Source organism: Anomaloglossus baeobatrachus, chromosome 7 (genome assembly GCF_048569485.1).
Source record: "Anomaloglossus baeobatrachus isolate aAnoBae1 chromosome 7, aAnoBae1.hap1, whole genome shotgun sequence".
In the NCBI taxonomy this organism is placed as follows: Eukaryota; Metazoa; Chordata; class Amphibia; order Anura; family Aromobatidae; genus Anomaloglossus; species Anomaloglossus baeobatrachus.
Genome location: NC_134359.1, coordinates 122,399,711 through 122,413,465, shown reverse-complemented (window position 1 = coordinate 122,413,465; position 13,755 = coordinate 122,399,711). Strand labels below are relative to the sequence as shown.

Sequence of the window (13,755 nt, the reverse complement as noted above, 5' to 3'; positions counted from 1 at the left end):
CCCATATCATCAATAACTGTGGAAATTTACATGTTCTCTTCAGGCAGTCATCTTTTTATTGTTTAGCTTTTCTGTATGTAAATCCCATTTCATTTAGGCGGTTTCTTACAGTTCGGTCAGATATTGACTCCGGTTTCCTCCCATTCGTTCCTCATTTGTTTTGTTGTGCATTTCCTGTTTTGGAGACATATTGCTTTCAGTTTCCTGTCTTGACGCTTTGATGTCTTCCTTGCTCTACCAGTATGTTTGCCTTTAACAAGCTTCCCATGTTGTTTGTATTTGGTCCAGATTTTAGACAGCTGACTATGAACAACCAACATTTTTTGCAACATTGCGTGATGATTTACCCTCTTTTAAGAGTTTGATAATCCTCTCTTTTGTTTCAATTGACATCTCTCGTGCTGGAGCCATGATTCATGTCAGTCCACTTGGTGCAACAGCTCTCTAAGGTGTGATCACTCCTTTTTAGATGCAGACTAATGAGCAGATCTTATTTGATGCAGGTGTTAGTTTTGGGAATGAAAATTTACAGGGAGAATCCATAATTTTTTCCTCATAATTGAGTGATTCCATAATTTTCCCCGTTTGGTCTTGAAAAGTAACCGTTACTGACTAGCATATTATGTTTTAATGTTTTTTTTTAGTGTTGCTTAACCCCTTCACGACCTTGGACGGATCTATCCGTCCAGGATCGTGTCCCGTTAAGCCCCACCCCCTGCCGCGGGCAGGCGGCGTGGATCGGCACACATATCAGCTGTTTTCAACAGCTGACATGTGTGCCTGCTAGCCGCGGGTGGAATCGCTTCCACCCGCGGCCATTAACCCCTTAAATCTTGCTGCCAAAGTCTGGCAGCAAGATTTAAATGCGCGCGGCCATGTTTGTTACTCACCGCCGCCCCCACCGGAAGTCACGTGTGTTATCACGTGACTATCGGTGGTTGCCATCGTAGCACAGGGTCATGTGATGACGCCTGCTGCTACGATGTTTCACTTTCATTTTCCCTCGGCCGAGAGCAGAGGGAAAACCAAAGTGACTGAATCTGCTGATTACAGCGGTATAGCTGTGATCAGCAGATAGCGATCAGCAATCGGATTGCTGATCGCTATAGCCCCCTAGGGGGACTAGTAAAATAAAATAAAAAAGTAAAAAAAAAAGTTTTAAAAAATAAAAAAAAAAACAAAAAACCTAAAAGTTCAAATCACCCCCCTTTCCCCCCATTGAAAATTAAAGGGTTAAAAAATAAATAAATATACACATATTTGGTATCGCCGCGTTCAGAAATGCCCGATCTATCAAAATATAAAATCAATTAATCTGATTGGTAAACGGCATAGTCGCAAAAAAATTCCAAACGCCAAAATTACGTTTTTTGGTCGCCGCAAGTTTTACGCAAAATGCAATAACAGGCGATCAAAACGTAGCATCTGCGCAAAAATTGTACCATTATAAACGTCAGCTCGAGACGCAAAAAATAAGCCATCACTGAGCCATAGATCCTTAAAAATAAGAACGCTACGTGTTTCGGAAAATGGCGCAAAACGTGCGCCACTTTTATTGGACAAACTTGTGAATTTTTTTTAACCCCTTAGATACAAGTAAACCTATACATGTTTGGTGTCTACAAACTCGCACCGACCTGAGGCATCACATAGATACCTCAGTTTTACCATATAGTGAACACAGTGAATAAAATATCTCAAAAACTATTGTACGATCACACTTTTTTTGCAATTTTTCCGCACTTGGAATTTTTTTGCCGTTTTCCAGTACACTATATGGTAAAACTTATGGTTTCATTTAAAAGTACAACTCGTCCCGCAAAAAACAAGCCCTCATATGGCAAGATTGATGGAAAAATAAAAATGTTACGCCTCTCAGAAGAAGGGGAGCAAAAAACAAAAACGCAAAAACGGAAAGTGCCCAGGGGCTGAAGGGGTTAAAGCCAGATAGTTGCCATTTGAAATTACTTTAGTTTTGTGCCATGTCTGTGATCTGCTTTTTTTAAACAAAAGTAAACAACTGAATGAACATCCTCAGTCAGGTGAGTCCATAATTTTTGCCAGGGGTTGTAGCAACGAGTTCCCTTTAAGAGGTTGAGACAAGCCTTTAAGGGCTTTTATTAAAATATAACCAACATGTTTTTTGTATTCGCTCACTTGTTGTATATTGTAAGTTATTTACATAGAGGTTTTTGCAGGAAAATATAAAACCACCTACCATATGAGCCGCATTGTTTTCAATGTAAGTGTTATTCATACAGCCACATTTTTTCCCTGGCATGGTTTGCAAAATTTGTCATTCATTAACACCTGATTGGCTGCAGCGGTCACAGAGTCAAGTGAGCACCAGGAATCGCAGAGCTGACATCATTGTAATGGTGTCACTCCAGAAGACAAGTCTCAAGTTGTTATTTTACAATATGCAGAGGAATGGAAAGATTAAGAAGGGTTGTCCTGTTACGATGCTAAATTATAGTGGTCAGACATACACAAATCACTACAGACTTTAGGACCCAGTACTAGAACACCACAAGACTTTTTTATTTAATTGTGTGTCAGACAATGGAAAACAATTCTTAAAAAGGTGTTGCTTAAATGATTGCTAGGATCTTGGGTTTCTTCTATTGCTCATTGTATAAACTATGTTGCACAACGTGTCAGCAATAAAAAATAAAACAAGGATGCGAACAAATGATAGAGATGATTATCACTGATCCCTGACTCTACATTCTCGGTGACACTTCCTTAATATCACCTGGTTATGTGACCACAGTATATACCTTTCCTAATATGTGCGGCCAAAAGACTAATTCAAAGCAAAAAATGCTGTCAGATAAAAATGGACTATATTTACAATCGAGGTTTTATAAATACAAAACATTGCTTATTTACAGATATAAAATGATCATATTTCATCTAATCACAATCATGTAAAGCAGAACAAAGGAATCTTGGTCATCACTTTATTAGCGCACTAAAGGAAATCAGTCAGAAGGATCAATATATGATCAATGATATTTTCCGATCTGTGATTGGACGTTTTATTACAGAGAAAGATACTTTTTTTTTATAAATGAAAATTGGCTGTTAAAGGGGTTCTGTTGGGACTTTCCTTAGTTTTGTGCACAGGGCTAAGGCTCACCTCACATCAGCGGTATTTTGCCGCAAAACCGGATCTGCTACAAATGCGTTTCAGGTCAATGCATTTCCAATGGAATCGTGGCAAGAAGCGGTCACATGCGGTTGTGTATGACGCACGCAACCGCATCTTGCCGCAGTTCCATTGGAAATGAATTGAACTGAAACGCATTTGTAACGGAGCCGGTTTTGCAGCAAAATACCGCTGATGTGAGGTGAGCCTAAGAACTAACAGACAGGTAAGTTGCCAACTGCCTGCCAATTGGGCACGGTGACATTTTCTGCGGCTCATGGACCTCTGCTGCCAGAAATTCCACAGCTTCCGCTAACGTCACTAGAGCAGCTCTACCTCTTCCACTCTGCTGTCAACAGCGTGTCACTGTGGACGTCATGCTTACTGACAGCCGACTCCCCGAGCTAGCTATTAATCAGCATGACATTGAGAGCCGCCCTGTCAACAGAGTAGAGCGGAAGAGAAGACGAATCTCCGTCCATGTAATATTAGCGGAAGACGCAAAATTACCGGCAGGAATGGTTTGTGACAGAACAAGCAGGTAATAAACAACTACCTGCCTGTTACTTTTATTTTTGTGCATGGGGCTAAAAACTAACAGATAACCCCTTCAAAATCTATTGTCCAGAGACAGATCACCCTGAGAATCTATCTCTAGAGCTTATATTGAAGCACCACTTCAGCATTTTTTGTTGGGTTTTTTTTCATTAATGGAGTGTTACTCTAAACCCAAGTCCCCTGCCCCTTTTTTAAACTCGCCCTTTGGCATCTTCACCTTTTTTCAACATTGTTCAGGTCCAGCTGTGCCATCTTGTGACCATAACATCTGACTGCCGGAAGTCAGAGGTTACATCACTAGCACTCAGTGCAAATCTATGAGAGCCAGAATGAGGCTCTCATAGACTTGTATTGAGGATTGACCTCCAACATGCTTCATGAAAAAATGGAGAGATTCGACATGTCACAAAGTAGAGACCACGGATGGGAGTGAGGCTGATAACAGATGAGGAACCTCAACGGTTAGCATAATAATGGGGCTTAAATTTAAAAACACAAATATGGAATATCGTTCAGCTCACCACTCCAAGGCAAGTCTCTCCAACTTCTGGTCCGATGCACGGAACAAGTGGTTTGGCTACTACAGCTGAATAATCAGTCACTTCAAGAGGAAGAGGGGAGGAGAGAAGATCCAGCGCCGACGTAATAAAAAGATTCTTTATTCAAAATTCATAAAAAAGATTATTCCAACCAAGTGCAAAATAAATTTACGCTTGACGCGTTTCGGAGAAGATAGACTCATTCATAAGCAACACTTGCTTATGAATAAGGTGTCTATCTTTTAAAAAACGCGTCAAGCATAAATTTATCTTGCACTTGGTTGGAATAATCTTTTTTATGAATTTTGAATAAAGAATCTTTTGATTACGTCGGCGCTGGATCTTCTCACCTCCCCTCTTCCTCTTGATGTGACGGCTTAAATTTAAAGCATCACTTCAGTAGGGAAATAAAGAAATCTGCTGAAGTGGTGCTTTAAATAAAAGCGGATGTTACCAGGGTGAAACATGAAGGTCAGCAGAGCAGACTGTCAGTCATTACATGTCTCACACTGGTAACGCCCTTTTTATTTAATATAAGCTCTGAAGACAGATTCTCAGGGAAATTTGCTTCTGGCTCAGATTTTAACAGCTCATTTACATATAAGATAAAAACGGATTTCTCTGGAATAAGATATCAGATCACTAATCTCAAGAACCATTTTACTCCACTTTCTAAGAACTGGATGCCCATATAGACGGCTCAGGAGGGCTGATCCTACTTACAGATCCCCTTTAAATATTGCCTGTTAAGTTCTATTGATAGAAGATTGATCAAGCAGTGTGCCATCACAGCATACAGCTAAAAGAAAATCTGCTGATCGTCCCCTTGCTGAAAATGTCAATAACATTAACAGCCAAGCTATAGACATCTAATAATCACGGAGAAACCTTCTCATGTCACCAGTTTACATGTGACCACCTTCACCGCACACAAATGAATTCTCTTCATCCCAGCAATGTGGCCTACCCTCCTCAGGTGGTACTGTATATGCCACACATCACAATACCATATGATACATTACTGCAGAGTGGACAAATAACTGGAGACTACTAGCACCAAAATGCACGGTCATCTGGCTAGAGAGATCTGTCCAGCCTTTGGATATACATTATACTAATATAATATGGTCCCACACAATTAACATATTATTGTAGAATTTAGTTGCTAGTTAGGCTATGTGCGCACGTTGCGTATTTGCATGCAGTTACGCTGCGATCTGCACCGCAGCGTAACTGCATGCGTCCTGTGTCCCCAGCATAATCTATGAAGATTACGCAGGAGCCGTGCGCACGTGGCGTATTAGAGCGCAGCGCTTCGGCTGCTGCCCGAAGCGCGCGTTCTAAGAAGTGACATGTCACTTCTTTTGTGCGTATTGGTTGTAATGTCGGTCTCTCTCTCTGTCTGTCTGTCGGTCTCTGTGTCTCCCTGTCGGTCGGTCTATCCCTCTCCCCCCTCTCTCATACTCACCGATCAGCTGCACGGTTGTCACACAGCTCCGGCGGCTTCTCCTGCTTTTGAAAAAGCCGGCCGCCCATTATTCAATCTCGTATTCCCTGCTTCCCCCGCCCACCGGCGCCTGATTGGTTGCAGTCAGACACGCCCCCATGCTGAGTGACAGCTGTCTCACTGCAACCAATCACAGCCGCCGGTGGCCGGGTCTATGTGGTGCAGTAAAATAAATAATTTTAAAAAAACGGCGTGCGGTCCCCCCCAATTTTGATACCAACCAGGGTAAAGCCACACGGCTGAAGGCTGGTATTCTCAGGATAGGGAGCCCCACGTTATGGGGAGCCCCCCAGCCTAAAAATATCAGCCAGCAGCCGCCCGGAATTGCCGCATGGATTAGATGCGACAGTCCCGGGACTGTACCCGGCTCATCCAGAACTGCCCTGGTGCGGTGGCAATCTGGGTAATAAGGAGTTAATGGCAGCCCATAGCTGCCACTAAGTGCTAGTTAATCATTGCAGGCGTCTGAGACACCCCTAATGATTAACCTGGTGAAAGTAAATAAACACAAACATCCGAAAAATCCTTTATTTGAAATAAAAGACAAAAACCACCCTCTTCTACCACTTTATTAATCCCCAAAAACCCCTCCAGGTCCGGCGTAATCCACAAGGTCCCGCGACGCATCCAGCTGTGCTACATGAAGCTGACCGAAGCGGCAGTACAACACCACCGCTCCTGTCCGCTCCATGCAGAAACTGAAGTGAGTCGCGCTGTCAGCGGGGACGTCACTGAGGTAATGCCGGTGTGTGTGCGGGGATGATGAGGGCTGTGATGTCGTGATGTGTGCGGGGATGTCGTGATGTGTGCGGGGATGTCGGCGGTAATGTCAGGATGTGTGCGGGGATGTCGGGATGTGTGCGGGGACGTCTCTCAGGTTACCCGCGGCCACAGGTCTCGGGTGGAGGACTCGAGCTGGCCGCTGGTAACCTGAGTGTCGGCACCGGTGATCGCGTGGCTCACTGCAGTCACTCAGATATGCGGTCACAGGTGAGTCCTTCACCTGTGACCGCAAATCAAGCCGTGGCACACGCACAGAGCTGCGCGATCACAATGATGTCGGGTGAAGTTCACCCGAGTTCATTCTGATCGCGCAGCTGTCTCTCGCAGCCAGCCATGTGCTCTTTTTGACATTCCGGTCCCAGTCGGCTCTACTGCAAGTATATGGGGATGCTGCAGAGCCGAGTGAGACCGCACTGTCAAAAATGTGCGCTCTGGATGCTTTTCCCATGGCAGAGAAAGCATCCAGAACGCATGAATCCTGCAGGAATGTGCGCACGTTGCGTTCTGCCGAATGCGTCTCAGAACGCAGCTTTTCGGCTGTGTTCTGAGACGCACATGCAATGACTATTTACGCTGCGTAATAGAACGCAACGTGCGCACATAGCCTTAAACCAGTCCATGAATCTACATGGCCAAGGCCTCATTTGGACGTCTGTTCTTCACGTACGACTTCTAAGCTCATTTTTTCATAAATAGAACGAAAACTCATTAGAATACATTGGGCCATTCACATGTCCATGTATCAAAAAGAAAAATGAAAAAGGATAAAAAAAATAAATAAATAAATAAAATACCACTACAAGTTTATTTGCAGACCAAGAGGTGAAAAAAAACTAAGAAAAAAGTCTGTTTTAGATCAGTCATAGACTAAACTCACCAATAGAATTGTGAGTCAGAGGCGACCATGCTAGCACACACTGCCTCCTGCCCGTTAATATTGTATGTACGACAATATATTATTTTTATTTTTAAGCATATGAGAAAATGACCGAAGGAACACTGACTGTGAAAATGTACACACAAACCAAACACTCATGAATATCAGAACTTTCACTGTGGATGAAAAAAAAAATCACTGATAAAGTATTTCCCTGAAAATAAGTCAGTGTCATATTTTTGGCTCCAAAAGCTGCACTTATTTTCGGGGATGTTTTATATTTTGTATCGGTGTCAGTGACTGAGTCACCTGTTAATGAAAAATTAATATTCACCCATTCCCCCACCAAAAATCCCACCCATCCCTTTGCTGACGTCAGTGATTAGAACTTGGGTTAATTAAAAATAATTAATATTCACCCCCTTCCCCCACGCACCCCTTTGCTCCGGCAACAGTAATTTACTCAGACTGTCATATTACTGCCCAAGGATCCAGAGCAATAGTCGCACTGGCCAGCGGCTCTCCTCACCGGGGCGTGACAGCTGCACAGAAATGCACGCTGACACGCTCGGGTCAGAAGACCCGCCAGCCAGTGCGATCACTGCACTGCAATCCTCAGGCAGTAATATGACAGTCTGACTGAATCACTGATGCAGGTGCAAAAGAGTGGGGGAGGAAAGGAGTGAATATTCATTATTTTTATTACCACAAGTTGCAATCCCTGACACTGGCAGAGGGGCGGGCAGAATTATGTGCAGGAAGAGGGGTGAATATTCATTCCATTAACTCGCTAGCATGTGACAATAAGCTTTGGGGCTTACAGCAACACAATGGAGCAACATACACCAATACAATTTACATAACCTAAAAGGGCTGCCCAAGCCCTAATTCAAGATACTGTTAGTATGATGATCCACAATTCGGTCTTGTTTTTGGAGTAGGGCTTATACTTACGCATACTCTAAAAAGGCTGAAAAATCCTGCTAGGGCTTATTTTCAGTAGGTCTCAAATTTAGAGGGCTAACAGTATCTGAATGTTGCCTACAGTAGAGCAGGAAAGTAGCAGCTTTGGCCAGTTCAGAGCGGGTGCACACCTCACAGTACCTCACCCGCTAGTTAGAATCAAAAAATTTTTTAAAAAAAAGGCATCAAATAAAAAACAACAGTTTACTTACATGTTTCAGCTTTTCTAAAAAGATGAATGGAAATGAAGTGTTGCTTTACAGGATGTTCTGCCTCATTTTGCAAGGGTTTTTTTTAGCCTTTATGTCTATTTATATGATCATATGGTATAATTTTTAAAATACTGCAACCGAAAAAATTAAATGACCATTGTTAATGGGAAATATACAATTTCCACATTTTTTCCTGTTATTCAATAATTGGTCAAAGACTATTTGCCAAGTCTGTTCTGAGTTTTTTTTTAGAATTATGCTACAATCTGTCTTTAAAAAGAAAAAAAATTATAAAAAAGAAGAAAGATACTGTCTTGTTCCACTCTTCTATTTAAGAATATTTCTGGTGAATGGCTATACTTACATCTGCTGGAGACACACACACACACACACACTATACAGCCTGCAGGATCTGCCTGATAATCTCACTATGTTCTGTATTTACTACTGACACATGGATGTGGGGGATGTCGGTGAAACCTCGCGCTCTGCTGGACTCTCTTCCATGGTCGCCCATTCATTTGAATAGGCACCATGTAATACCACATTTCCATGCCGTGCCGCACAAAGCTTGCTCTGCAGATCATTGATTGTTTGGGTTAGGGTAGCTGGCTCCCAACTTGATGCCGAAAGGACTGCTAACCTTCCATTACATGCAGATTTGTTGGGTTTCCAGCGCAGATTATTCCTGCACCATGTAAATTTGTAGCTTTATGGTTCTATTATGATGTTTTGGACAAGGCAAGACAATACTGTATTAATGCATGACAATATATAATACATAATACTATTGTCCCCAGGTGTAGTTTTACTAGCCCTCCCCGGGTTCAGTAATGTGTCTCTGCTTCTACCCCAGGATATGTTTGTCTGCAGCGATGTAGATGCCAGGAGCGATTGGCTGCAGCGATGTAAATGAGAAGGCAGCACTGCAGACAAACAGAGAACGGAGCAGCAGCAGAGACTGTGCTGGACCCGGGGAGGATAGGTAAAGCACACTTGGTTTGTTTTTTCACATTGAAAGAACCTTGGGGACAATAGTTTACTGAAGCCGAAAAACAAAAACATAAGTTTTGGTATAGAGCTGATCGGGAGATCGCAAAAGTGCAAATGATGGCAGGGCCAGGTTAATATCACTAGGACAAGAAAAATAACAGCGCAGCTGGGTCCAAAGCAAGTTTGTGACCTCTGCTTAGCGTGGGCCAAAAGACAACCATGTCCAATGTAACCAGGACACGCACATATGGAGAGCTGTGGGCATCTACCTGGACTCCTGATAGATGATAGCTCTCCAGCAGAGAATGACCGGCTTACTGCAGCGTATAACAGACTGAGCCGGACATACTAGTGTATATCTACAGGTGTCACCACAAATTGTCCTGGATCAGCACTCACACGTATGATTGTGGAGTGATGGATGAAGGTGGCACAAGCTGGTAATGGAGCAGTGCTATATAGTATAGTACTACACCACATACACAAGCAGTATAACACCACCCACATACAACCTGCACCCAACACACTGGCAACAAGGGGACTACAACCCTCATCACCCCAACATATAAAACAGCACTGGACCTAGGCGGGGTGAGACGGGGCGAGCGGTGACACCTGGAAACGTGTATCCCACGCATGATGGGGCATATCTGTCACATAGGTGATGGGGCACGGCTGTTACACGGGTGACGGGGCACGGCTGTTACACGGGTGACGGGGCACGGCTGTTACACGGGTGACGGGGCACGGCTGTTACACGGGTGACGGGGCACGGCTGTTACACGGGTGACGGGGCACGGCTGTCACACGGGTGACGGGGCACGGCTGTCACATGGGTGATGAGGCACAGGTATTACATGGGTGACGGGGCACGGCTGATACACGGGTGACGGGGCACGGCTGATACACGGGTGACGGGGCACGGCTGATACACGGGTGACGGGGCACGGCTGATACACGGGTGACGGGGCACGGCTGATACACGGGTGACGGGGCACGTCTAATACACGGGTGACGGGGCACGGCTGTCACATGGGTGACGGGGCACGGCTGTCACATGGGTGACGGGGCACGGCTGTCACATGGGTGACGGGGCACGGCTGTCACACGGGTGACGGGGCACGGCTGTCACACGGGTGACGGGGCACGGCTGTCACACGGGTGACGGGGCACGGCTGTCACACGGGTGACGGGGCACGGCTGTCACATGGGTGATGAGGCACAGGTATTACATGGGTGACGGGGCACGGCTGATACACGGGTGACGGGGCACGGCTGATACACGGGTGACGGGGCACGGCTGATACACGGGTGACGGGGCACGGCTGATACACGGGTGACGGGGCACGGCTCATACACGGGTGACGGGGCACGGCTGTTACACGGGTGACGGGGCACGGCTGTTACACGGGTGACGGGGCACGGCTGTCACACGGGTGACGGGGCACGGCTGTCACATGGGTGATGAGGCACAGGTATTACATGGGTGACGGGGCACGGCTGATACACGGGTGACGGGGCACGGCTGATACACGGGTGACGGGGCACGGCTGATACACGGGTGACGGGGCACGGCTGATACACGGGTGACGGGGCACGTCTAATACACGGGTGACGGGGCACGTCTAATACACGGGTGACGGGGCACGGCTGTCACATGGGTGACGGGGCACGGCTGTCACATGGGTGACGGGGCACGGCTGTCACATGGGTGACGGGGCACGGCTGTCACATGGGTGACGGGGCACGGCTGTCACATGGGTGATGGGGCACGGCTGTCACATGGGTGACGGGGCACGGCTGTCACATGGGTGACGGGGCATGGCTGTCACATGGGTGACGGGGCACGGCTGTCACATGGGTGACGGGGCACGGCTGTCACATGGGTGACGGGGTACGGCTGTCACATGGGTGACGGGGTACGGCTGTCACATGGGTGACGGGGCACGTCTGTCACATGGGTCATGGGGCACGTCTGTTACATGGGTCATGGGGCACGTCTGTTACATGGGTCATGGGGCACGTCTGTTACATGGGTGATGGGGCACGTCTGTTACATGGGTGATGGGGCACGTCTGTTACATGGGTGATGGGGCACGTCTGTTACATGGGTGATGGGGCACGGGTGTTACATGGGTGATGGGGCACGGGTGTTACATGGGTGATGGGGCACGGGTGTTACATGGGTGATGGGGCACGTCTGTTACATGGGTGATGGGGCACGTCTGTTACATGGGTGATGGGGCACGGGTGTTACATGGGTGACGGGGCACGGGTGTTACATGGGTGACGGGGCACGGGTGTTACATGGGTGACGGGGCACGGGTGTTACATGGGTGACGGGGCACGGGTGTTACATGGGTGACGGGGCACGGGTGTTACATGGGTGATGGGGCACGGGTGTTACATGGGTGATGGGGCACGTCTGTTACATGGGTGATGGGGCACGGGTGTTACATGGGTGATGGGGCACGGCTGTTACATGTATTATATGCCATCATCCTCCTGAATATAATAATCATGGCTATATACAGTCCCCGGGGTCGTCGTGTGTATTCCACACACACCCCCACTCGCGTTTTCCCCTCTCCATCCCTCCACCCCCTCCGCATCCATCCATCTTCCTCACAGACCTGGATGTAGTTGTTCTCGCAGTAGTCGGCCACTCGTTCTAGGTTGGTAAAGCTGTCCAAAAGGGCCCGCCGGCCGCCGGGGATCTCCTCCTCCAGCAGCATCTGCAGCTCCGCCATGTTTTTCCTCAGCACATTCTTCTCCTAGAAGCCCCGCTACACTGCGGAGGGATAAGCTAGGAAAAGCGAGCTCGGGGTCGCGCACAGTGCAAGCGAGTGCAGGAGAGGCGCGTGCCCGCCACACACTCACTCAGCAAGTGGGCGTGTCCAAAATGTGCGCAGCTCCGAGCTCACGGGTGAGTAACCCAACATTGCGCCTGCGCAGACGACTTGGCCAGGATTTGTAATCGCGCGCTCACCGCTTTGGTTCATCTTCGCTTGGTATACGGTCGCTTAGCAACAGAGGTAGTGAGAAAGCGGGAGAGAGGAGGAGAGGGGGCGACCGGTCATGTGACCTGCTTTCTCGCTGGTGATGACGTCATAGCTTTGATGGTTTTGGGCAGGCAAAAATGTTACCTGATGAATGGAGATGGATATGTACACAGACACAGCACAGTGCGAAACGTGTACAGCTATGTACAGCCCTCAACTGGTTAATATGTCTGCAATATTATTAAATGTGTGTACGGTAGATAACCATGAGTTATCCTATAGAAAATGGGAATTCTGGGAAAAAATAGAGGTTTTCTGAGAAATCTGCTGGGTGCACTCATTCATACTGAGGTGTATGTATATATATATATATATATATATATATATATATATATATATATATATATATATATATATATATATGTATTTATATATCAGGTGACGTTTTGATCACCTGTTATTGCATTTTAATGCAATTTTTCCAGAACCAAAATGTCATAATTTTGGCTTTTGGAATGTTTCCTCTCCACGCCGTGCACCGATCAGATTAATTTATTTTACATTTTGACAAGTCGAGCATTTGTGAACTCGGCGATACCAAATAAGTGTATTTTTTTATTGTTTTATTTTCAATGGGGCAAAAGGACAATGATTTGAACTTTTAGTTTTTTTTATTTTTTAAAACAATTCTTATTTTACTTTTCTTTATTGATTTTATTAGTCTCCTATGGTTACACTATCCGATCGCTTCTGCTGATCAGAGCGATTCTTCAGCATTGCTCTGATCAGCAGAAATGCTCATCTCCTGTGAGTGCCGGTGCTCTGCCAGCATTCACAGAAAGTGAGTCATGGCAGCGACGGGTCATCATGATAACCCAATGGCGCCCCGTAATCACGACACGGAGCCACCGATAGCAGCAGGGAATGGTGCAGGGATTTTTTTTTTTGCAAATTATGGTGGAAAATAGGTATTTAGTCATCTAAAAACATGAAAGATTTCTGGCTCTCACAGACTTGTAACTTCTTCTTTAAGAGGCTCCTCTGTCCTCCACTCATCACCTATAGTAATGGCAAATGTTTGAAATTGTTATCAGTATACAACCCCTGGCAAAAATGATGGACTCACCTGGCTCTGAGGATGTTCATTCAGTTGTTTACTTTTATTTTAAA

General features: G+C 46.0%; 1 protein-coding gene across 28 annotated transcripts in view; it reads right to left on the bottom strand.

Moving 5' to 3' along the window:
* ABI2 (abl interactor 2) overlaps nucleotides 1-12,483 on the bottom strand; it is a 178,507-nt gene extending 166,024 nt beyond the window's left edge. For 12 of the 28 annotated variants that reach the window (XM_075317658.1, XM_075317674.1, XM_075317659.1 and 9 more), the window contains exon 1: nucleotides 12,217-12,481. In XM_075317658.1, the coding sequence (XP_075173773.1) occupies nucleotides 12,217-12,333 (117 nt within the window). In that variant the 5' untranslated portion in view covers nucleotides 12,334-12,481. Of the gene's footprint in view, nucleotides 1-12,216 lie in introns of all 28 variants that reach the window. The other 16 variants (XM_075317653.1, XM_075317665.1, XM_075317654.1 and 13 more) reach the window with 3 other exon arrangements.
* Nucleotides 12,484-13,755: the final 1,272 nt, after the last annotated feature.